Source organism: Oncorhynchus clarkii, chromosome 10 (genome assembly GCF_045791955.1).
Source record: "Oncorhynchus clarkii lewisi isolate Uvic-CL-2024 chromosome 10, UVic_Ocla_1.0, whole genome shotgun sequence".
NCBI lineage: Eukaryota > Metazoa > Chordata > Actinopteri > Salmoniformes > Salmonidae > Oncorhynchus > Oncorhynchus clarkii.
Window position 1 is genome coordinate 78294719 of NC_092156.1, and position 26490 is coordinate 78321208.

The 26490-nt window shown below is 48.2% G+C and overlaps 1 protein-coding gene across 1 annotated transcript; it reads right to left on the reverse strand.

Moving 5' to 3' along the window:
• Positions 1-437: 437 nt before the first annotated feature.
• Positions 438-23163, reverse strand: LOC139419759 (N(6)-adenosine-methyltransferase non-catalytic subunit METTL14-like). The gene is made up of 12 exons (XM_071169757.1): positions 22936-23163; positions 14245-14333; positions 13942-14029; positions 12302-12379; positions 11604-11691; positions 11312-11402; positions 9844-9985; positions 7872-7964; positions 6022-6138; positions 5292-5502; positions 2088-2180; positions 438-1275 (listed from the first exon to the last, which is right to left on the reverse strand). The coding sequence occupies exons 1-12, from the start codon at positions 22999-23001 to the stop codon at positions 1064-1066; spliced, it is 1368 nt and encodes a 455-aa protein (XP_071025858.1). The 5' UTR covers positions 23002-23163; the 3' UTR covers positions 438-1063.
• Positions 23164-26490: the final 3327 nt, after the last annotated feature.

Below are 26490 nucleotides of genomic sequence, written 5' to 3' on the forward strand. Positions count from 1 at the left end.
TGATGTTCTGGTAGATTAAACCACTCCAGACATATCAGTGGTTCTGATGATGTTCTGGTAGATTAAACCCACTCCAGACATATCAGTGGTTCTGATGATGTTCTGGTAGATTAAACCCACTCCAGACATATCAGTGGTTCTGATGATGTTCTGGTAGATTAAACCCACTCCAGACATATCAGTGGTTCTGGTAGATTAAACCCACTCTAGACATATCAATGGTTCTGATGATGTTCTGGTAGATTAAACCCACTCCAGACATATCAATGGTTCTGATGATGTTCTGGTAGATTAAACCCACTCCAGACATATCAGTGGTTCTGGTAGATTAAACCCACTCCAGACATATCAGTGGTTCTGGTAGATTAAACCCACTCCAGACATATCAGTGGTTCTGATGATGTTCTGGTAGATTAAACCCACTCCAGACATATCAATGGTTCTGATGATATTTTATTAGAAAGTAAAAAAAACAACATTCATAAAAACATGTTTATTATTAATCTAAGGATCAGAAGACTATTTTACAACCATCTAGATAGGTGTGTGTGAGAGAGGTTGGTGGTGTGTGTGTGTGTGTGTGTGTGTGTGTGTGTGTGTGTGAGAGGTTGGTGGTGTGTGTGAGAGAGGTTGGTTGTGTGTGTGTGTGTGTGTGTATGTGTGTGTGTGTGTGTGTGTGTGTGAGAGAGGTTGGTGGTGTGTGTGTGTGTGTGTGTGTGTGTGTGTGTGTGTGTGTGTGTGTGTGTGTGTGTGAGAGAGGTTGGTGGTGTGTGTGAGAGAGCTTGGTGGTGTGTGTGTGTGTGTGTGAGAGAGGTTGGTGGTGTGTGTGTGAGAGGGTGGTGGTGTGTGTGTGTGTGTGTGTGTGTGTGTGTGTGTGAGAGGTTGGTGGTGTGTGTGAGAGAGGTTGGTGGTGTGTGTGTGTGTGTGTGTGTGTGTGAGAGAGAGACTGGAGAGGTGTGTAAATCCCCTCGTGGATTTAAAAGGACCGGACAGGTGCACCAACCAATCACGAGGAGAGTGTATGAGTGTCCGACCACCTCTCAGTATAATCTGTCTGCCCGTCCTAGCGAGGTGGGAACCCGCGGTGTGGACCCCCCCGCCCTCTGAACCCTCCCCTGTCCCCTCTAAAGGACCTGTTCCTCTCCCGGCCCCTGTCCCCCCCCCGGCCGGCATTAGGACCCCCCCGCCCTCCACGGGATGACCCCCCTCCACGGTCTGACTTCAGCTTGGAGGGAGGTGACTTGGGTCGCAGACGTTCTATCTCCTCCGTACAGCCTGGAGGACACATCAAGAGGAGAGAATAGAGGGATTAGACCAGAGAAGAAGAGATGGAGGAGAGAACAGAGGGATTAGACCAGAGAAGAAGAGATGGAGGAGAGAACAGAGGGATTAGACCAGAGAAGAAGAGATGGAGGAGAGAACAGAGGGATTAGACCAGAGAAGAAGAGATGGAGGAGAGAACAGAGGGATTAGACCAGAGAAGAAGAGATGGAGGAGAGAGAGAGGAGAGAGAGAAGAGATGGAGGAGAGGGAGAGGAGAGAGATGAGATGGAGGAGAGAGAGGAGAGGGAGAGAGAAGAGATGGAGGAGAGGAGAGAGATGAAGGAGAGGGAGAGGAGAGAGAGAGATGAGATGGAAGAGAGGAGAGAGAGATGGAGGAGAGGGAGAAGAGAGATGAGATGGAGGAGAGAGAGGAGATGAAGGAGAGGGAGAGGAGAGAGAAAGATGAGATGGAAGAGAGGAGAGAGAGAAGAGAGATGAGATGGAGGAGAGAGAGGAGATGGAGGAGAGAGATGGAGGAGAGAGAAGAGATGAAGGAGAGGGAGAGAGAGAAGAGATGGAGGAGAGGAGAGAGATGAAGGAGAGTGAGAGGGGAGAGATGAGATGGAAGAGAGGAGAGAGAGATGTGGGAGAGGGAGAAGAGAGATGAAGGAGAGGGAGAGGAGAGAGAGATAAGAGATGGAGGAGAGATTAGATGGAGGAAGAGATGAGAAGAGATGGAGGAGAGGAGAGAGAGAACAGACAAGACAGATTGAGGTGTGTGTGTGTGTGTGTGTGTGTGTGTGTGTGTGTGATTAAGGACCTACCTGAGAGGTGAGACTGTGTGATTGAGAAGTGGGAGGAGTAAGACTCTGAGTTGAAGTTACTGTTGGTCAGAGTAGGACCTACTGTCAACCACCCTGGAGAGAGAGAGAGAGAGAGGAGAAGAGAGATAGAGAGGGGAGGAGATAGGGGAGAGAGGAGAGGAGGGAGAGAGAGGGGGAGAGAGGAGAGGAGGGAGAGAGAGGGGGAGAGAGGAGAGAGAGGGGGAGAGAGGAGAGGAGGGAGAGAGAGGGGGAGAGAGGAGGGAGAGAGGAGAGAGAGGGGGAGAGAGAGACAGAGAGAGAGAGAGGGGGGGGAGAGAGACAGAGAGAGAGAGAGAGAGAGAGAGAGAGAGAGAGACAGAGAGAGAGAGAGAGAAATACATGTAACCTAAATAAACAACCTGAACAAATCTAGAAGGCTACAATCATCCTCCAGTCCTCTATCTGAATCAGGGCTAATTTTTTTCTCCTCTGAAATCATGGAGGATTCCTGATTTCCTGCCGATTCCCTCTCAATTCAGAGGATTCCTGATTTCCTGCCGATTCAGAGGATTCCTGATTTCCTCTCGATTCAGAGGATTCCTGATTCCCTCTCGATTCAGAGGATTCCTGATTCCCTCTCAATTCAGAGGATTCCTGATTCCCTCTCGATTCAGAGGATTCCTGATTTCCTGCCGATTCAGAGGATTCCTGATTCCCTCTCGATTCAGAGGATTCCTGATTTCCTCTCGATTCCGCGTGTGTGTGATCCAGGAGAGAACGACTCTCCCGTTGAAGACACGCTAGTTCGAAGCCGACCGTGGTACTGCAGGCATTGTTAGCAAGAAAACAGGATCCCCCAATTATAAGTGAATGAAAAAAATGTCAATCTTCATGGTGAAGTAAATAAAATAAAGATTTGAAGACAATCATGACTTCTAACAACACCACGTGTATGTCTTTGCACCGATTACTTTTTAAAATGCACACAGAAGGAGTTGTAATGACATGCTGCAGTACCCCAGTCAGCCTTCAACTAGAGTTAATCAACGAGAGGGGGCAGCACTGAGCTAGCCTGCAGTACCCCAGTCAGCCTTCAACTAGAGTTAATCAACGAGAGGGGGCAGCACTGAGCTAGCCTGCAGTACCCCAGTCAGCCTTCAACTAGAGTTAATCAACGAGAGGGGGCAGCACTGAGCTAGCCTGCAGTACCCCAGTCAGCCTTCAACTAGAGTTAATCAACGAGAGGGGGCAGCACTGAGCTAGCCTGCAGTACCCCGGTCAGCCTTCAACTAGAGTTAATCAACGAGAGGGGGCAGCACTGAGCTAGCCTGCAGTACCCCAGTCAGCCTTCAACTAGAGTTAATCAACGAGAGGGGGCAGCACTGAGCTAGCCTGCAGTACCCCAGTCAGCCTTCAACTAGAGTTAATCAACGAGAGGGGGCAGCACTGAGCTAGCCTGCAGTACCCCAGTCAGCCTTCAACTAGAGTTAATCAACGAGAGGGGGCAGCACTGAGCTAGCCTGCAGTACCCCAGTCAGCCTTCAACTAGAGTTAATCAACGAGAGGGGGCAGCACTGAGCTAGCCTGCAGTACCCCAGTCAGCCTTCAACTAGAGTTAATCAACGAGAGGGGGCAGCACTGAGCTAGCCTGCAGTACCCCAGTCAGCCTTCAACTAGAGTTAATCAACGAGAGGGGGCAGCACTGAGTTAGTCAACGAGAGGGGGCAGCACTGAGCTAGCCTGCAGTACCCCAGTCAGCCTTCAACTAGAGTTAATCAACGAGAGGGGGCAGCACTGAGTTAGTCAACGAGAGGGGGCAGCACTGAGCTAGCCTGCAGTACCCCAGTCAGCCTTCAACTAGAGTTAATCAACGAGAGGGGGCAGCACTGAGCTAGCCTGCAGTACCCCGGTCAGCCTTCAACTAGAGTTAGTCAACGAGAGGGGGCAGCACTGAGCTAGTCAATGAGAGGGGGCAGCACTGAGCTAGTCAACGAGAGGGGGCAGCACTGAGCTAGTCAACGAGAGGGGGGCAGCACTGAGCTAGTCAACGAGAGGGGGGCAGCATTGAGCTAGTCAACGAGAGGGGGCAGCAATGAGCTAGTCAACGAGAGGGGGCAGCAATGAGCTAGTCTGCAGTACCCCAGTCAGCCTTCAACTAGAGATAGTCAACGAGAGGGGGCAGCACTGAGCTAGTCAACGAGAGTGGGCAGCACTGAGCTAGTCAACGAGAGGGGGCAGCACTGAGCTAGCCTGCAGTACCCCAGTCAGCTTTCAACTAGAGTTAGTCAACGAGAGGGGGCAGCACTGAGCTAGTCAACGAGAGGGGGCAGCACTGAGCTAGTCAACAAGAGGGGGCAGCACTGAGCTAGTCAACGAGAGGGGGCAGCACTGAGCTAGTCAACGAGAGGGGGCAGCACTGAGCTAGCCTGCAGTACCCCGGTCAGCCTTCAACAAGAGTTAGTCAACGAGCGGGGGCAGCACTGAGCTAGTCAACGAGAGGGGGCAGCACTGAGCTAGTCAACGAGAGTGGGCAGCACTGAGCTAGTCAACGAGAGGGGGCAGCACTGAGCTAGTCAACGAGAGGGGGCAGCACTGAGCTAGCCTGCAGTACCCCGGTCAGCTTTCAACTAGAGTTAGTCAACGAGAGGGGACAGCACTGAGCTAGTCAACGAGAGGGGGCAGCACTGAGCTAGCCTGCAGTACCCCGGTCAGCCTTCAACAAGAGTTAGTCAACGAGAGGGGGCAGCACTGAGCTAGTCCGCAGCGTCACTTCCTGGAGTGGGTGGAACTGCTCGTGTCTCCATGAGACGCCATCTTATCTGGCTTCAGTGTGCTATTGAGTCTTCACATAGGAATGAATGATGTCACCTGGTCTGATGACCTACCTGGTCTGATGACCTACCTGGTCTGATGACCCACCTGGTCTAATGACCCACATGGTCAAATGACCCACCTGGTCTGATGACCCATCTGGTCTGTTGACCCACCTGGTCTGATGACCCATCTGGTCTGTTGACCCACCTGGTCTGTTGACCCACCTGGTCTGTTGACCCACCTGGTCTGATGCCCCACCTGGTCTGTTGACCCACCTGGTCTGTTGACCCACCTGGTCTGTTGACCCACCTGGTCTGTTGACCCACCTGGTCTGATGCCCCACCTGGTCTGTTGACCCACCTGGTCTGATGACCCACCTGGTCTGCTGACCCACCTGGTCTGTTGACCCACCTGGTCTGATGGTAGAGTCTCGACCAAACAGGTGTAGTCTTCGTCTCCCCAGACAGAAGTGTTCTATAATATGAAATATCTCCACCGGTTTCTCCACGTTCCCGATCTCAGGCTCCTCGGTAATAATCAGGTCGATATCCACGTTGGCGTGGATGAAATCCCCATCTGTAGACCTCCGGACTGTTCCCTTAATACCCATTAGACAGTGTTCCTAGAGGGGGGGGGGAAGGAGAGAGGGAGGGAGGAGAGTGGAGAGGGGGAGGGAGGGAGGAGAGAGGAGAGAGGAGAGAGGAGAGGGGGAGAGTGGAGAGGGAGGAGAGGGGGAGGGAGGGAGGAGAGAGGGAGGGAGGAGAGAGGAGAGGGGGGAGGGGGAGAGGGAGGGAGGGAGGAGAGAGGGAGGGAGGGAGGAGAGAGGGAGGGAGGAGAGAGGAGAGGGGGAGGGGGAAAGGGAGGGAGGAGAGAGGGATGGAGGAGAGTGGAGAGGGGGAGAGGGAGGGAGGAGAGAGGGAGGGAGGAGAGTGGAGAGGGGGAGGGAGGAGAGGGGGAGGGAGGGGGAAGGGGGGAAGTAAGAAGGGGAGAAATCATGGTACATTTTTGTAAATTGTGCATGAGACTGTGTGTGTGTTGGTGTCGCTGGTGTGTGTCATGGTGTGTGTGTTGGTGTCGCTGGTGTGTGTGTGTCATGGTGTGTGTGTCATGGTGTGTCATGGTGTGTCATGGTGTGTGTTACCTTGGTTCTCTGAAACACAGCTTTAGGGTCGAGGGTTTTGGTCTTTCCAGGGTTGTTCTTGTTGGTTTTGATCCAACATATATCCTCACAACGCCTGAAACCCCACTTTCTCAGACACTGTGGAGGAGGGAGAGGGGGGAGGAGGGAGAGGAGGGGGGGAGAGGGGGGAGAGGGGGGAGGAGGGAGAGGGGGATAGGAGGCATGGAGGCATGTTTTTAAATGATTCCATTCTCCCCAGGTCCTTCTCTCTGTGTATAACACCATTCTCCCCAGGTCCCTCTCTCTGTGTATAATACCATTCTCCCCAGGTCCAGTCCCTCTCTCTGTGTATAATACCATTCTCCCCAGGTCCAGTCCCTCTCTGTGTATAATACCATTCTCCCCAGGTCCCTCTCTCTGTGTATAATACCATTCTCCCCAGGTCCCTCTCTGTGTATAATACCATTCTCCCCAGGTCCCTCTCTCTGTGTATAATACCATTCTCCCCAGGTCCCTCTCTCTGTGTATAATACCATTCTCCCCAGGTCCAGTCCCTCTCTCTGTGTATAATACCATTCTCCCCAGGTCCAGTCCCTCTCTGTGTATAATACCATTCTCCCCAGGTCCCTCTCTCTGTGTATAATACCATTCTCCCCAGGTCCCTCTCTGTGTATAATACCATTCTCCCCAGGTCCCTCTCTCTGTGTATAATACCATTCTCCCCAGGTCCCTCTCTCTGTGTATAATACCATTCTCCCCAGGTCCAGTCCCTCTCTCTGTGTATAATACCATTCTCCCCAGGTCCCTCTCTCTGTGTATAATACCATTCTCCCCAGGTCCCTCTCTGTGTATAATACCATTCTCCCCAGGTCCCTCTCTCTGTGTATAATACCATTCTCCCCAGGTCCCTCTCTCTGTGTATAATACCATTCTCCCCAGGTCCAGTCCCTCTCTCTGTGTATAATACCATTCTCCCCAGGTCCCTCTCTCTGTGTATAATACCATTCTCCCCAGGTCCAGTCTCTCTGTGTATAATACCATTCTCCCCAGGTCCAGTCCCTCTCTCTGTGTATAATACCATTCTCCCCAGGTCCCTCTCTCTGTGTATAATACCATTCTCCCCAGGTCCCTCTCTGTGTATAATACCATTCTCCCCAGGTCCCTCTCTCTGTGTATAATACCATTCTCCCCAGGTCCCTCTCTCTGTGTATAATTCCATTCTCCCCAGGTCCAGTCCCTCTCTGTGTATAATTCCATTCTCCCCAGGTCCCTCTCTCTGTGTATAATACCATTCTCCCCAGGTCCCTCTCTCTGTGTATAATACCACTCTCCCCAGGTCCAGTCCCTCTCTGTGTATAATACCATTCTCCCCAGGTCCAGTCCCTCTCTCTGTGTATAATACCATTCTCTCTGTGTATAATACCATTCTCCCCAGGTCCAGTCTCTCTGTGTATAATACCATTCTCCCCAGGTCCAGTCCCTCTCTGTGTATAATACCATTCTCCCCAGGTCCCTCTCTCTGTGTATAATACCATTCTCCCCAGGTCCCTCTCTCTGTGTATAATACCATTCTCCCCAGGTCCAGTCCCTCTCCCTGTGTATAATACCATTCTCCCCAGGTCCAGTCCCCCTCTCTGTGTATAATACCATTCTCCCCAGTTCCAGTCTCTCTCTCTGTGTATAATACCATTCTCCCAGGTCCCTCTCTCTGTGTATAATACCATTCTCCCCAGGTCCCTCTCTCTGTGTATAATACCATTCTCCCCAGGTCCAGTCTCTCTCTCTGTGTATAATACCATTCTCCCCAGGTCCCTCTCTCTGTGTATAATACCATTCTCCCCAGGTCCAGTCTCTCTCTCTGTGTATAATACCATTCTCCCCAGGTCCAGTCCCTCTCCTGATCCACACCAGAGAAAGACAAAGGAACGCAGGGCTGATATCTCCTCTATCTCCAGCTTCATAATCTAGAGGGAGAGAAGAAGAGGGAGAGAGAGGAGGGGGGGGAGAGAGAGGAGGGGCAGAGAAGGGGGAGGAGAGAAGGAGAAGGGAGGAGAGAAGGGGGAGAGAAGAGGGGGGAGGGGGAGAGAAGGGGGAGAGAAGGGGGAGAGAAGGGGGGGAAGAGAGAGAAGGGGGGAGGAAAGAGGGGGAGAGAAAAGAGGCGGGAGGAGAGAAGAGGGGGGAGAGAGAGAAGGGGGAGAGATTGGGGGGAAGAAAGAGGGGGGGAGAAAGAAGGGGGGAGGAAAGAGGGGGGGAGAAAGAGGGGGGGGGAAGAGGGGGGAGGAAAGAGGGGGAGAGAGAAGAGGCGGGAGGAGAGAAGAGGGGGGAGAGAGAGAAGGGGGAGAGAAGGGGGAGAGATCGGGGGGAGAAATAAGGGGGGAGGAAAGAGGGGGGGGGAGAAATAAGGGGGGAGGAAAGAGGGGGGGAGGAAAGAAGGGGGAGGAAAGAGGGGAGAGAGAGAAGAGGCGGGAGGAGAGAAGAGGGGGGAGAGAGATAAGGGGGAGAGAAGGGGGAGAGATGGGGGGGAGAAATAAGGGGGGAGGAAAGAGGGGGAAGAGAGAGAAGGGGTGGAGGAAAGAGGGGGAGAGAGAAGAGGGGGAGAGATGGGGGGGAGAAAGAAGGGGGGAGAGATGAGAGAAATCAACAGAAAGCTTCATTTATTAAACAATGCTTCTATTAAATATCTTCATTATTATAAATTCATCTTCATTACACCCCCCCCCCCCCCCCAGTAACTCACATCCTCCCATAGTACCCCCCCCCCCCCCCAGTAACTCACATCCTCCCATAGTACCCCCCCCCCCCCCAGTAACTCACATCCTCCCATAGTACCCCCCCCCAGTAACTCACATCCTCCCATAGTACCCCCCTCCCCCCCCCCCAGTAACTCACATCCTCCCATTGTACCCCCCCCCCCCCCCAGTAACTCACATCCTCCCATAGTACCCCCCCCCCCCCCAGTAACTCACATCCTCCCATAGTACCCCCCCCAGTAACTCACATCCTCCCATAGTACCCCCCCCCCCCCCAGTAACTCACATCCTCCCATAGTACCCCCCCCCAGTAACTCACATCCTCCCATAGTACCCCCCCCCCCAGTAACTCACATCCTCCCATAGTACCCCCCCCAGTAACTCACATCCTCCCATAGTACCCCCCCCCAGTAACTCACATCCTCCCATAGTACCCCCCCCCCCCAGTAACTCACATCCTCCCATTGTACCCCCCCCCCCCCCCCAGTAACTCACATCCTCCCATAGTACCCCCCCCCCCCCCAGTAACTCACATCCTCCCATAGTACCCCCCCCCCCAGTAACTCACATCCTCCCATAGTACCCCCACCCCCAGTAACTCACATCCTCCCAGGTCCAGTACCCCCCCCCCCCCCCCCCCCCCCAGTAACTCATATCGCCCCAGGTCCAGTACCCCCCCCCCCCCCCCCCCCAGTAACTCACATCGTCCCAGGTCCAGTAGTACCCCCCCCAGTAACTCATATCGTCCCAGGTCCAGTAGTACCCCCCCCCCCCCCCCCAGTAACTCACATCCTCCCATAGTACCCCCCCCCCCCCCAGTAACTCACATCCTCCCATAGTACCCCCCCCCCCAGTAACTCACATCGTCCCAGTTCCAGTAGCGTTCTGTGTGGGGTATTCCTGACTCTCTGTAGTACCCCCCCCCCAGTAACTCACATCGTCCCAGTTCCAGTAGCGTTCTGTGTGGGGTATTCCTGACTCTCTGTAGTACCCCCCCCCCCCCCAGTAACTCACATCGTCCCAGTTCCAGTAGCGTTCTGTGTGGGGTATTCCTGACTCTCTGTAGTACCCCCCCCCCCCCCCAGTAACTCACATCGTCCCAGTTCCAGTAGCGTTCTGTGTGGGGTATTCCTGACTCTCTGTAGTACTCCTCTAGCGGGGGCTCCAGCAGGATCACATCAAACTTAGTCTTCAGATCACGCAGGTCAAAGTGCTCTGGGTCGGCCTGCAGATACCTACATTAACACGCGAGTCATTTAGCAGACGGCTCCTATCCAGAGTCACTACAGTAGGGAGTCATTTAACAGACTCTCCTATCAGGGAGTCATTTAACAGACTCTCCTATCAGGGAGTCATTTAACAGACTCTCCTATCAGGGAGTCATTTAACAGACTCTCCTATCAGGGAGTCATTTAACAGACTCTCCTATCAGGGAGTCATTTAACAGACTCTCCTATCAGGGAGTCATTTAACAGACTCTCCTATCAGGGAGTCATTTAACAGACTCTCCTATCAGGGAGTCATTTAACAGACTCTCCTATCAGGGAGTCATTTAACAGACTCTCCTATCAGGGAGTCATTTAACAGACTCTCCTATCAGGGAGTCATTTAACAGACTCTCCTATCCAGAGTCATTTAACAGACTCTCCTATCCAGAGTCATTTAACAGACTCTCCTATCAGGGAGTCATTTAACAGACTCTCCTATCCAGAGTCATTTAACAGACTCTCCTATCAGGGAGTCATTTAACAGACTCTCCTATCCAGAGTCATTTAACAGACTCTCCTATCCAGAGTCATTTATTAATAACTGGGACCTACATGGGGGGGTTAAATGACTGGGACCTACATGGGGGGGGGGGGGGGGTAAATGACTGGGACCTACATGGGGGGGGGGGGGGGTAAATGACTGGGACCTAAATGGGGGGGGGTAAATGACTGGGACCTACATGGGAGGGGGGGGGGGGGTGTTAAATGATGACTGGGACCTACATGGGAGGGGGGGGGGGGTTAAATGACTGGGACCTACATGGGGGGGGGGGTAAATGACTGGGACCTACATGGGGGGGGGGGGTAAATGACTGGGACCTAAATGGGGGGGGGTAAATGACTGGGACCTACATGGGAGGGGGGGGGGGGGTGTTAAATGATGACTGGGACCTACATGGGAGGGGGGGGGGGGTTAAATGACTGGGACCTACATGGGGGGTAAATGACTGGGACCTAAATGGGGGGGAGGGTAAATGACTGGGACCTACATGGGAGGGGGTGGTTAAATGACTGGGACCTACATGGGGGGGTAAATGACTGGGACCTACATGGGGGGGGGGGGGGGTAAATGACTGGGACCTACATGGGAGGGGGTGGTTAAATGACTGGGACCTACATGGGGGGGGAGATAAATGACTGGGACCTACATGGGGGGGGGGTTAAATGACTGGGACCTACATGGGGGGGGTAAATGACTGGGACCTACATGGGGGGGTTAAATGACTGGGACCTACATGGGGGGGTAAATGACTGGGAACTACATGGGGGGGGGGGTAAATGACTGGGACCTACATGGGGGGAGTGTTGGTGGTTGAGATCAGTTCATCCTTCAGTCTGATCAGCTCTCTGAGTTTAGGATACTCTTCAAACCGGTCTGCCAGACCTGAAACACACAGATTACACACACAGATTACACACACACACAGGTGGTGGCACACACACAGACAACACGCACACACAGATTACACACAAACACAGATTACACACAAACACAGATTACACGCACACACAGATTACACACACAGATTACACACACAGACACAGATTACACACACAGACACAGATTACAGATACACTGTCGTACCGACGTCTCTGATGAAGTTCTGTGGTCGGTGTCCGGTGTCGACAAAGTGTTGACAGTAGTCATTATGGGGGTTCAGACTCTGGGTACCCTGATACAGACAGACAGACAGACAGTTAACCTATAACAACAGTGTTGACAGTAGTCATTATGGGGGTTCAGACTCTGGGTACCCTGATACAGACAGACAGACAGTTAACCTATAACAACAGTGTTGACAGTAGTCATTATGGGGGTTCAGACTCTGGGTACCCTGATACAGACAGACAGACAGTTAACCTATAACAACAGTGTTGACAGTAGTCATTATGGGAGTTCAGACTCTGGGTACCCTGATACAGACAGACAGACAGTTAACCTATAACAACAGTGTTGACAGTAGTCATTATGGGAGTTCAGACTCTGGGTACCCTGATACAGACAGACAGACAGTTAACCTATAACAACAGTGTTGACAGTAGTCATTATGGGGGTTCAGACTCTGGGTACCCTGATACAGACAGACAGACAGTTAACCTATAACAACAGTGTTGGCAGTAGTCATTATGGGGGTTCAGACTCTGGGTACCCTGATACAGACAGACAGACAGTTAACCTATAACAACAGTGTTGACATGTATGTGGTGTGTAGTGAGAGGTGTGTATGTTGTGTGTGTGTGGTGTGTGTGTGTGTGTGTGTAAATGTGGTGTGTGTGTGTTACCTTTAGGAAGGTGGTAGAGTCCTTGTAGACCTCTTCATAAGGGTTGCTCTCATCTGGCGGCTGCATCTCCAACTCCTCCTACACACACACACACACACACACACACACACACACACACACACACACACACACACACACACACACAGACACACACGCACGCACGCACGCACACACACACACGCACACACACACACACACACAACAAACACATACTATGAAACAGATACGTTCCTCTCAGTGATCCAGCCTATCACAGATACGTTCCTCTCAGTGACAGTCTATCACAGAGACGTTCCTCTCAGTGATCCAGTCTATCACAGATACGTTCCTCTCAGTGATCCAGTCTATCACAGAGACGTTCCTCTCCGTGACCCAGTCTATCACAGAAACGTTCCTCTCCGTGACCCAGTCTATCACAGAGACGTTCCTCTCAGTGACCCAGTCTATCACAGAGACGTTCCTCTCAGTGACCCAGTCTATCACAGATACGTTCCTCTCAGTGATCCAGTCTATCACAGAGACGTTCCTCTCAGTGACTCAGTCTATCACAGAGACGTTCCTCTCCGTGACCCAGTCTATCACAGAAACGTTCCTCTCCGTGACCCAGTCTATCACAGAGACGTTCCTCTCAGTGACCCAGTCTATCACAGAGACGTTCCTCTCAGTGACCCAGTCTATCACAGATACGTTCCTCTCCGTGACCCAGTCTATCACAGAGACGTTCCTCTCAGTGACTCAGTCTATCACAGAGACGTTCCTCTCAGTGACAAAGTCTATCACAGAGACGTTCCTCTCAGTGATCCAGTCTATCACAGAGACGTTCCTCTCAGTGACAAAGTCTATCACAGAGACGTTCCTCTCAGTGATCCAGTCTATCACAGAGACGTTCCTCTCAGTGATCCAGCCTATCACAGAGACGTTCCTCTCAGTGATCCAGCCTATCACAGAGACGTTCCTCTCAGTGATCCAGCCTATCACAGAGACGTTCCTCTCAGTGATCCAGTCTATCACAGAGACGTTTCTCTCAGTGATCCAGTCTACCACAGAGACATTCCTCTCAGTGACAAAGTCTATCACAGAGACGTTCCTCTCAGTGATCCAGTCTACCACAGAGACATTCCTCTGTGACAAAGTCTATCACAGAGACGTTTCTCTCAGTGATCCAGTCTACCACAGAGACATTCCTCTCAGTGACAAAGTCTATCACAGAGACGTTCCTCTCAGTGATCCAGTCTATAACAGAGACGTTCCTCTCAGTGATCCAGCCTATCACAGAGACGTTCCTCTCAGTGATCCAGTCTATCACAGAGACGTTCCTCTCAGTGATCCAGTCTATCACAGAGACGTTCCTCTCAGTGATCCAGTCTATAACAGAGACATTCCTCTCAGTGATCCAGTCTACCACAGAGACGTTCCTCTCAGTGATCCAGTCTATCACAGAGACGTTCCTCTCAGTGATCCAGTCTATCACAGAGACGTTCCTCTCAGTGATCCAGTCTATCACAGAGACGTTCCTGTCAGTGATCCAGTCTATCACAGAGACGTTTCTCTCAGTGAGCCAGTCTATCACAGAGACGTTCCTCTCAGTGATCCAGTCTATCACAGAGACGTTCCTCTCAGTGATGTGTGTGTGTTCCTACCTTCTGCTCCTCAACGTCCTCCTCTGTGTCCTCTCCCTCCACCTGAGGCTTCCTCTTGGAGCTCGGCCCGGCAGCATCGAACGATGCCCTACATGTACACAATTTGTGGAATAGTTAAACCAAGTGATTGGACTGGGCTGGAACAAAAATGTGCGCACCTCGGGGGTCCCCAAAGAATTGAGAAACACTCAATGATTGCTGGAAGTGTGTGTGTATACCTGTCACAGCAGTCTGTGTGTGTGTGTGTGTGTGTATGTGTGTTTGAGTGTGTGTGTGTGTGTGTTTGAGTGTGTGTGTGTGTACCTGTATGTCTCTCTGGTCTCCTCAATCTCCTTCAGTTCGTCTTTGCTGTTCAGGACGGCGCCTATACTGTCAGCACTCTCTGCTCCCAACTAGGGGAGGAACGGACCAGTTAGTTAGGGGAGGAACGGACCAGTTAGTTAGGGGAGGAACGGTGCCTATACTGTCCGCACTCTCTGCTCCCAACTAGGGGAGGAACGGACCAGTTAGTTAGGGGAGGAACGGACCAGTTAGTTAGGGGAGGAACGGACCAGTTAGTTAGGGGAGGAACGGACCAGTTAGTTAGGGGAGGAACGGCGCCTATACCGTCAGCACTCTCTGCTCCCAACTAGGGGAGGAACGGACCAGTTAGTTAGGGGAGGAACGGACCAGTTAGTTAGGGGAGGAACGGCGCCTATACTGTCCCCACTCTCTGCTCCCAACTAGGGGAGGAACGGACCAGTTAGTTAGGGGAGGAACGGCGCCTATACTGTCCCCACTCTCTGCTCCCAACTAGGGGAGGAACGGACCAGTTAGTTAGGGGAGGAACGGCGCCTATACTGTCCCCACTCTCTGCTCCCAACTAGGGGAGGAACGGACCAGTTAGTTAGGGGAGGAACGGCGCCTATACTGTCCGCACTCTCTGCTCCCAACTAGGGGAGGAACGGACCAGTTAGTTAGGGGAGGAACGGCACCTATACTGTCCCCACTCTCTGCTCCCAACTAGGGGAGGAACGGACCAGTTAGTTAGGGGAGGAACGGCGCCTATACTGTCCGCACTCTCTGCTCCCAACTAGGGGAGGAACGGACCAGTTAGTTAGGGGAGGAACGGCGCCTATACTGTCCCCACTCTCTGCTCCCAACTAGGGGAGGAACGGACCAGTTAGTTAGGGGAGGAACGGCGCCTATACTGTCCGCACTCTCTGCTCCCAACTAGGGGAGGAACGGACCAGTTAGTTAGGGGAGGAACGGACCAGTTAGTTAGGGGAGGAACGGCGCCTATACTGTCCCCACTCTCTGCTCCCAACTAGGGGAGGAACGGACCAGTTAGTTAGGGGAGGAACGGCGCCTATACTGTCCCCACTCTCTGCTCCCAACTAGCGGAGGAACGGACCAGTTAGCTAGCTATTAATGTTAGCTAAGACAGGAACAGACAAGTTAGCTAGCTATTAATGTTAGCTAGGACAGGAACAGACAAGTTAGTTAGCTAGGACAGGAACATACAAGTTAGTTAGCTATTAATGTTAGCTAGGACAGGAACGGACAAGTTAGCTAGCTATTAATGTTAGCTAGGACAGGATCGGACAAGTTAGCTAGCTAGGACAGGAATGGACAAGTTAGTTAGCTACTAATGTTAGCTAGGTCAGGAATGGACAAGTTAGCTAGCTAGGTCAGGAATGGACAAGTTAGTTAGCTATTAATGTTAGCTAGGACAGGAATGGACAAGTTAGTTAGCTATTAATGTTAGCTAGCTACTAATCTTAGCTAAAAGCTATCACTCTTCTCAAATAAAATCAGCTTAATGTATACAGCAGACATGGAATGCAAAGCAAAGTGCTTCACAGGATGTTTTACAAATAAAAAACAATACAAATAAAAACAGACATTTAGTACACAAAAACATGAGGATAAAAATAATAATAATAAAAACTGAATGACTAAAAAGCACCCAGAGGAAAAGCAAAGGGTGTGTTTTAAGATCTCTTTTAAATATGTCAGTTTCTAAAGATGTTTAGCTAGGACAAGTTACGGACAAGTTAACTAGTAATGTTAGCTAAAAGCTATCACTCTTTGCTCCCAACTAGGAGAGGACCAGACAAGTTAGTTAACTAGTAATGTTAGCTAAAAGCTATCACTCTTTGCTCCCAACTAGGAGAGGACCAGACAAGTTAGTTAGATACAAAGATTAGCTACAAAAACCAGCTACAGAACCAGTATCTGTGCGGAATGTTAAAAAAAAAAAAACCTCAGACTAATACTCCCATTCACCAGCTCTGCAAGCGTTATGTCAAAATACATGAGTTGATTCACCAAAATACATGAGTTGATTCACCAAAATACATGAGTTGATTCACCAAAATACATGAGTTGATTCACCAAAATACATGAGTTGATTCACCAAAATACATGAGTTCATTCACCAAAATACATGAGTTGATTCACCAAATATGGAGATTCGCTATGACCTGTATTTACTCCAGTTATAGCCGGTATCTACCTCCAAAACAGGGCTAAATAAATTAGCTGGAGTAAACTCCCAACCTGCATGGCAGTAATGAGGTAAACATGAGGTGCCAACTAGAATGTATTGAGTTGTAATAAACTCCCAACCTGCATGGCAGTAATGAGGTAAACACGAGGTGCCAACTAGAATGTATTGAGTTGTAGTAAACTCCCAACCTGCATGGCAGTAATGAGGTAAACATGAGGTGCCAACTAGAATGTATTGAGTTGTAGTAAACTCCCAACCTGTATGGCAGTAATGAGGTAAACATGAGGTGCCAACTAGAATGTATTGAGTTGTAGTAAACTCCCAACCTGTAACGCAGTAATGAGGTAAACATGAGGTGCCAACTAGAATGTATTGAGTTGTAGTAAACTCCCAACCTGCAAGGCAGTAATGAGGTAAACATGAGGTGCCAACTAGAATGTATTGAGTTGTAGTAAACTCCCAACCTGCAAGGCAGTAATGAGGTAAACATGAGGTGCCAACTAGAATGTATTGAGTTGTAGTAAACTCCCAACCTGTAACGCAGTAATGAGGTAAACATGAGGTGCCAACTAGAATGTATTGAGTTGTAGTAAACTCCCAACCTGCATGGCAGTAATGAGGTAAACATGAGGTGCCAACTAGAATGTATTGAGTTGTAGTAAACTCCCAACCTGCAAGGCAGTAATGAGGTAAACATGAGGTGCCAACTAGAATGTATTGAGTTGTAGTAAACTCCCAACCTGTATGGCAGTAATGAGGTAAACATGAGGTGCCAACTAGAATGTATTGAGTTGTAGTAAACTCCCAACCTGCAAGGCAGTAATGAGGTAAACATGAGGTGCCAACTAGAATGTATTGAGTTGTAGTAAACTCCCAACCTGCAAGGCAGTAATGAGGTAAACATGAGGTGCCAACTAGAATGTATTGAGTTGTAGTAAACTCCCAACCTGTAACGCAGTAATGAGGTAAACATGAGGTGCCAACTAGAATGTATTGAGCTGGAGTAAACTCCCAACCTGCAAGGCAGTAATGAGGTAAACATGAGGTGCAAACTAGAATGTATTGAGTTGTAGTAAACTCCCAACCTGTAACGCAGTAATGAGGTAAACATGAGGTGCCAACTAGAATGTATTGAGTTGTAGTAAACTCCCAACCTGCAAGGCAGTAATGACGTAAACACGAGGTGCCAACTAGAATGTATTGAGCTGTAGTAAACTCCCAACCTGCATGGCAGTAATGAGGTAAACATGAGGTGCCAACTAGAATGTATTGAGTTGTAGTAAACTCCCAACCTGTAACGCAGTAATGAGGTAAACATGAGGTGCCAACTAGAATGTATTGAGCTGGAGTAAACTCCCAACCTGCAAGGCAGTAATGAGGTAAACATGAGGTGCCAACTAGAATGTATTGAGTTGTAGTAAACTCCCAACCTGTAACGCAGTAATGAGGTAAACATGAGGTGCCAACTAGAATGTATTGAGCTGTAGTAAACTCCCAACCTGCAAGGCAGTAATGAGGTAAACATGAGGTGCCAACTAGAATGTATTGAGTTGTAGTAAACTCCCAACCTGTAACGCAGTAATGAGGTAAACATGAGGTGCCAACTAGAATGTATTGAGCTGTAGTAAACTCCCAACCTGCAAGGCAGTAATGAGGTAAACATGAGGTGCCAACTAGAATGTATTGAGTTGTAGTAAACTCCCAACCTGCAACGCAGTAATGAGGTAAACATGAGGTGCCAACTAGAATGTATTGAGTTGTAGTAAACTCCCAACCTGCAAGGCAGTAATGAGGTAAACATGAGGTGCCAACTAGAATGTATTGAGTTGTAGTAAACTTCCAACCTGCAAGGCAGTAATGAGGTAAACATGAGGTGCCAACTAGAATGTATTGAGCTGTAGTAAACTCCCAACCTGCACTGAGATGCAGTGCCTTAGACCACTGCGCCATTCGGGAGCGATCTAAAAAATAATCCTCTTTGGCACCTCATGGAAACTCCATTACTGCCAGTAATGAGGATATATTTTTTTGATTGCTTCCGAATGGCGCAGTGGTCTAAGACACTGCATCTCAGTGCAAGAGGCGTCACTGCAGTACCTGGTTTGAATCCAGGCTGCATCACATCTGGCCGTGATCGGGAGTCCAGTAGGGCGGCGCGCAATTGGCCGAATTGTAAATAAGAATTTGTTCTTAACTGACGTATACTTAATAAAAAGCATATACAACTTCAATGATTTTTACTGAGTTAGTTCATATAAGGAAATCAATCAATTGAAATAAATTCCTTCTGCCCTTATCTATGGATTTCACATGACTGGGCAGGGGCTCAGCCATGGGTGGGCATAGGCCCACCCACTGGGGAGCCAGGTCCAGGAAAAACAGAATGTGTTTTTTTTCCCCCACAAAAGGGCTTTATCACAGCCAGAAATACTCCTCAGTTTCATCAGCTGTCCAGGTGGCTCAGGTCTCAGATGATCCTGCAGGTGAAGAAGCCGGAAGTGGAGGTCCTGGGTTGGCATGGTTACACATGGTCTGCGGTTGTGATGCCGGTTGGACGTATTGCCAAATTCTTTAAAACGACGTTGGAGGCGGCTTATTGTAGAGAAATTAACATTAAATTATCTGGCTACAGCTCTGGTGAACATTCCTGCAGTCAGAATACCAATTGCACACTCCCTCAACTTGAGACACATGTGGCATTGTGTTGTGACAAAAATGTGCATTTTTGTGGCTTTTTATTGTCCCCAGCTCAAGGTGCACCTGTGTAACGATCATGCTGTTTAATCAGGTTCTTGATATGCCACACCTTTCAGATGGATGGATTCTCTTGGTAAAGGAGAAACACTCACTAACAGGGATGCTGACAAATTAGAGCACAAAAGTTGAGCGAAATATGCTTTATGTGCTTATAGATCATTTCAGGTTATGAAACTTTACATGTTGCATTTCTATTTTTGTTTAGTGTATATATCCACCGGCATAACGGGAGTAAATGAAGACAGTTGTTCAGCGACACTCCATATTTGGTATGAACGGTTGCAGAGCTGGTTAATAATGGGATTTTGAATCTTTCTGGGCGTTAGAGACGCCTCTAATGCACAGAGATAATGGTTCATCTAGAAGCCATCCGTCTCTTAGCTACAATCATATGTTAGAGACGCCTCTAATGCACAGAGATAATGGTTCATCTAGAAGCCATCCGTCTCTTAGCTACAATCATATGTTAGAGACGCCTCTAATGCACAGAGATAATGGTTCATCTAGAAGCCATTCGTCTCTTAGCTATAAACATATGTTAGAGACGCCTCTAATGCACAGAGATAATGGTTCATCTAGAAGCCATCCGTCTCTTAGCTACGATCATTCGCACAAAATGCTCTGACGTCATAACAGTAACTAAAGTCTAGGACGAACAATAGCTAGCTAACGTAACTATTATGAGTTGATAAAAGATACTTGGTCAACTATCATGCGTTGGTTAATTAAATAATATACGTTTAGCTTTTTCCACTCAACTCAATCAAGGTCAATTGGCATCACTCCACTGCCACAAAATAAGCCAAAATAGCTAAATAACAACAATATGGACAGTAACTCCGATTGTTAACTAACAAGTTAATAGCTAACTAGAGGCTCACTTTAGACGATGTGCTAGGTAAATGACATGTTAAATCATGCTAATAGCTAACGTTACCTGTTGACCTAATCCAATTCAGTTAAAAACACCGTAGCATAACGTTACCTGTTGACCTAATCCTATTCAGTTAAAAACACCGTGGCATAACGTTACCTGTTGACCTAATCCTATTCAGTTAAAAACACCGTAGCATAACGTTACCTGTTGACCTAATCCTATTCAGTTAAAAACACCGTAGCATAACGTTACCTGTTGACCTAATCCTATTCAGTTAAAAACACCGTAGCATAACGTTACCTGTTGACCTAATCCTATTCAGTTAAAAACACCGTAGCATAACGTTACCTGTTGACCTAATCCTATTCAGTTAAAAACACCGTAGCATAACGTTACCTGTTGACCTAATCCTATTCAGTTAAAAACACCGTAGCATAACGTTACCTGTTGACCTAATCCTATTCAGTTAAAAACACCGTAGCATAACGTTACCTGTTGACCTAATCCTATTCAGTTAAAAACACCGTAGCATAACGTTACCTGTTGACCTAATCCTATTCAGTTAAATACACCGTAGCATAACGTTACCTGTTGACCTAATCCAATTCAGTTAAAAACACCGTAGCATAACGTTACCTGTTGACCTAATCCTATTCAGTTAAAAACACCGTAGCATAACGTTACCTGTTGACCTAATCCTATTCAGTTAAAAACACCGTAGCATAACGTTACCTGTTGACCTAATCCAATTCAGTTAAAAACACCGTAGCATAACGTTACCTGTTGACCTAATCCTATTCAGTTAAAAACACCGTGGCATAACGTTACCTGTTGACCTAATCCTATTCAGTTAAATACACCGTAGCATAACGTTACCTGTTGACCTAATCCTATTCAGTTAAAAACACCGTAGCATAACGTTACCTGTTGACCTAATCCTATTCAGTTAAAAACACCGTAGCATAACGTTACCTGTTGACCTAATCCTATTCAGTTAAATACACCGTAGCATAACGTTACCTGTTGACCTAATCCTATTCAGTTAAAAACACCGTAGCATAACGTTACCTGTTGACCTAATCCTATTCAGTTAAAAACACCGTAGCATAACGTTACCTGTTGACCTAATCCTATTCAGTTAAAAACACCGTAGCATAACGTTACCTGTTGACCTAATCCTATTCAGTTAAAAACACCGTAGCATAACGTTACCTGTTGACCTAATCCTATTCAGTTAAAAACACCGTAGCATAACGTTACCTGTTGACCTAATCCTATTCAGTTAAAAACACCGTAGCATAACGTTACCTGTTGACCTAATCCTATTCAGTTAAAAACACCGTAGCATAACGTTACCTGTTGACCTAATCCTATTCAGTTAAAAACACCGTAGCATAACGTTACCTGTTGACCTAATCCTATTCAGTTAAAAACACCGTAGCATAACGTTACCTGTTGACCTAATCCTATTCAGTTAAAAACACCGTAGCATAACGTTACCTGTTGACCTAATCCTATTCAGTTAAAAACACCGTAGCATAACGTTACCTGTTGACCTAATCCTATTCAGTTAAAAACACCGTAGCATAACGTTACCTGTTGACCTAATCCTATTCAGTTAAAAACACCGTAGCATAACGTTACCTGTTGACCTAATCCTATTCAGTTAAAAACACCGTAGCATAACGTTACCTGTTGACCTAATCCTATTCAGTTAAAAACACCGTAGCATAACGTTACCTGTTGACCTAATCCTATTCAGTTAAAAACACCGTAGCATAACGTTACCTGTTGACCTAATCTTATTCAGTTAAAAACACCGTAGCATAACGTTCTGTTGACCTAATCCTATTCAGTTAAAAACACCGTAGCATAACGTTACCTGTTGACCTAATCCTATTCAGTTAAAAACACCGTAGCATAACGTTACCTGTTGACCTAATCCTATTCAGTTAAAAACACCGTGGCATAACATTACCTGTTGACCTAATCCTATTCAGTTAAAAACACCGTAGCATAACGTTACCTGTTGACCTAATCCTATTCAGTTAAAAACACCGTAGCATAACGTTACCTGTTGACCTAATCCTATTCAGTTAAAAACACCGTAGCATAACGTTACCTGTTGACCTAATCCTATTCAGTTAAAAACACCGTAGCATAACGTTACCTGTTGACCTAATCCTATTCAGTTAAAAACACCGTAGCATAACGTTCTGTTGACCTAATCCTATTCAGTTAAAAACACCGTAGCATAACATTACCTGTTGACCTAATCTTATTCAGTTAAAAACACCGTAGCATAACGTTACCTGTTTACATTAGCTACAAATGTTAGTCAACTCACAAGGTATGGTAGTTATGTAGCTAGATACATAGATGTCTCTTCCCTCAGGCTAAAGGCTTTAGTGGCCAGCATGTAACCTCCCCTTATCTCACCTCATTCTACTCACATTGTATATAGACTTGTTTTTCTACTGTATTATTGACTGTATGTTTGTTTATGTGTAACTCTGTGTTGTAGTATGTGTCGAACTGCTTTGCTTTATCTTGGTCGGGGTTTCAGTTGTAAATGAGAACCTGTTCTCAACTGGCCGACCTGGTTAAATAAAGGTGTTCTCAACTGGCCAACCTGGTTAAATAAAGGTGTTCTCAACTGGCCGACCTGGTTAAATAAAGGTGTTCTCAACTGGCCAACCTGGTTAAATAAAGGTGTTCTCAACTGGCCGACCTGGTTAAATAAAGGTGTTCTCAACTGGCCGACCTGGTTAAATAAAGGTGGAATAAATCAATAAAATCAAAAACAAGAAGACAACGCATGTTAGCTCCCCAGCTAGTATAACTAGCTTAGCTACAGCTAGCTAGCTACCTGTTGAGCTAGAAGCTGGCGTCGCAGCTTCTGCTTTTCCCGTATCTCCTGTAGGCGACTATTCATTTCTTTATCGGTGATTAGTTTAATAAAGTATTTCGTTAGTTACACAAAAAAAATAGTTTAAAACTTGTTTTTTTTCTTGCTGCGGTTTCGGAGGTCAAAAGCTTTTTTACTCGAAAACAATGAACGTTAGTCGAGTTGTGATGACGTTCATCCGGTTCGAATGCTGCGCATGTGATTTGCGTCACAGTTCGTCGCGTTCCTGTCTTTCTGCTGGTGCAATGGAGTAGATGCGACCACACGGTGGTGATGTTGTATCGCGTTATTCCACCGTGAATAAACTGTGAACAATGATCATCAGAAAGGCCGTTTGTCACCAATTCTCTCTACTTCCACCCAAAGTGTGCTGGAAGAGGGGCGTTAACTTCCTCTAGCTAGCCCATGCCTCTACCAACCTATAGCTTTCAGATGTTGCTGTAGAGAGCGGTGAAGGTGTAGACTTCAGGAGGAAAGAGAGATTATTGTGTTTCAGTAGCAGGGCTGTTCCAGTAGCAGGGTCGTTCCAGTAGCAGGGCTGTTCCAGTAGCAGGGTCGTTCCAGTAGCAGGGCTGTTCCAGTAGCAGGGTCGTTCCACCAATTCCAGTAGCAGGGTTGTTCCAGTAGCAGGGCTGTTTCAGTAGCAGGGTCGTTCCACCAATTCCAGTAGCAGGGTCGTTCCAGTAGCAGGGTCGTTCCAGTAGCAGGGCCGTTCCAGTAGAAGGGTCGTTCCACCAATTCCAGTAGCAGGGTCGTTCCAGTAGCAGGGCCATTCCAGTAGCAGGGTCATTCCACCAATTCCAGTAGCAGGGTTATTCCAGTAGCAGGGCCGTTCCAGTAGCAGGGTTGTTCCAGTAGCAGGGTCGTTCCAGTAGCAGGGTCGTTCCAGTAGCAGGGTCGTTCCAGTAGCAGGGCCGTTCCAGTAGCAGGGTCGTAGCAGGGTTGTTCCACCAATTCCAGTAGCAGGGTCGTTCCAGTAGCAGGGTCGTTCCAGTAGCAGGGTCGTTCCAGTAGCAGGGTCGTTCCACCAATTCCAGTAGCAGGGTTGTTCCAGTAGCAGGGTCGTTCCAGTAGCAGGGCCGTTCCAGTAGCAGGGACGTTCCAGTTGAAGGGTCGTTCCAGTAGCAGGGTCGTTCCAGTAGCAGGGTCGTTCCAGTAGCAGGGTCGTTCCAGTAGCAGGGCCGTTCCAGTAGAAGGGTCGTTCCAGTAGCAGGGTCGTTCCAGTAGCAGGGTCGTTCCAGTAGCAGGGTCGTTCCAGTAGAAGGGTCGTTCCAGTAGCAGGGTCGTTCCAGTAGCAGGGCCGTTCCAGTAGCAGGGTTGTTCCAGTAGCAGGGTCGTTCCAGTAGCAGGGCCGTTCCAGTAGCAGGGTTATTCCAGTAGCAGGGTTATTCCAGTAGCAGGGCCGTTCCAGTAGCAGGGTTGTTCCAGTAGCAGGGCCGTTCCAGTAGCAGGGTCGTTCCAGTAGTAGGGTTATTCCAGTAGCAGGGTTATTCCAGTAGCAGGGTTGTTCCAGTAGCAGGGTCGTTCCACCAATTCGCTGCCTTTTGAGAAGTGTAACTTGATGAAACAATACATGCAATTTCACCTCATTTTAACATTCCGTCATAAAGAGCAAATTACTAAACCACCAGTTTCCCATCTCAAGAGGTTAACAGGGATGACCGGAACAGGGTTGACCGGAACCAGGATGACCAGAACAGGGTTGACCGGAACAGGGTTGACCGGAACCAGGTTGACCGGAACCAGGTTGACCGGAACAGGGTTGACCAGAACAGAGGGTCATGTCACAATGCAGGCGGTGCACAGAGGGTCATGTCACAATGCAGACGGTGCACAGAGGGTCATGTCACAATGCAGACGGTGCACAGAGGGTCATGTCACAATGCAGACGGTGAACAGAGGGTCATGTCACAATGCAGACGGTGCACAGAGGGTCGTGTCACAATGCAGACGGTGCACAGAGGGTCATGTCACAATGCAGGCGGTGCACAGAGGGTCATGTCACAATGCAGACGGTGCACAGAGGGTCATGTCACAATGCAGACGGTGCACAGAGGGTCATGTCACAATGCAGGCGGTGCACAGAGGGTCATGTCACAATGCAGACGGTGAACAGAGGGTCATGTCACAATGCAGACGGTGCACAGAGGGTCATGTCACAATGCAGACGGTGAACAGAGGGTCATGTCACAATGCAGGCGGTGCACAGAGGGTCATGTCACAATGCAGGCAGTGCACAGAGGGTCATGTCACAATGCAGACGGTAAACAGAGGGTCATGTCACAATGCAGGCGGTGCACAGAGGGTCATGTCACAATGCAGGCGGTGCACAGAGGGTCGTGTCACAATGCAGACGGTGCACAGAGGGTCATGTCACAATGCAGACGGTACACAGAGGGTCATGTCACAATGCAGACGGTGCACAGAGGGTCATGTCACAATGCAGACGGTGCACAGAGGGTCATGTCACAATGCTGAATTTTGGCACTTTAGCAAGTTCTTATTGATATTAAAAATCTGATATTGAATTCTCCATGTGGTCTATATTAAAAATACATTGCTTTGAATATAACAGGATTTTAAAATCACTATTGGTGCACAATTTCTACTTAAAATATCATAGGGACAATAGGCAGTCATTTGATGGAACGACCCAGCTACTGCTTTACATAGAAGGATGACCTTTGACCCCAGACACTGATGATATAATGTATCCTAATAACAATAATATGCCATTTAGCAGAAGCTTTTATCCAGAGAGACTTGCTGCATCCCATTACACTGATCTAAGGTCAGTTAAAGGGTTTATCTAGAGAGACTGCATCCCATTACACTGATCTGAGGTCAGTTAAAGGGTTTATCTAGAGAGACTGCATCCCATTACACTGATCTAAGGTCAGTAAAGGGTTTATCCAGAGAGACTTGCTGCATCCCATTACACTGATCTAAGGTCAGTAAAGGGTTTATCCAGAGAGACTGCATCCCATTACACTGATCTAAGGTCAGTTAAAGGGTTTATCCAGAGAGACTGCATCCCATTACACTGATCTAAGGTCATTAAAAGGGTTTATCCAGAGAGACTACATCCCATTACACTGATCTAAGGTCAGTAAAAGGGTTTATCCAGAGAGACTGCATCCCATTACACTGATCTAAGGTCAGTTAAAGGGTTTATCCAGAGAGACTACATCCCATTACACTGATCTAAGGTCAGTTAAAGGGTTTATCCAGAGAGACTACATCCCATTACACTGATCTAAGGTCATTAAAAGGGTTTATCCAGAGAGACTTGCTGCATCCCATTACACTGATCTAAGGTCAGTTAAAGGGTTTATCCAGAGAGACTGCATCCCATTACACTGATCTAAGGTCAGTTAAAGGGTTTATCCAGAGAGACTTGCTGCACCCCATTACACTGATCTAAGGTCAGTTAAAGGGTTTATCTAGAGAGACTACATCCCATTACACTGATCTAAGGTCATTACAAGGGTTTATCTAGAGAGACTGCATCCCATT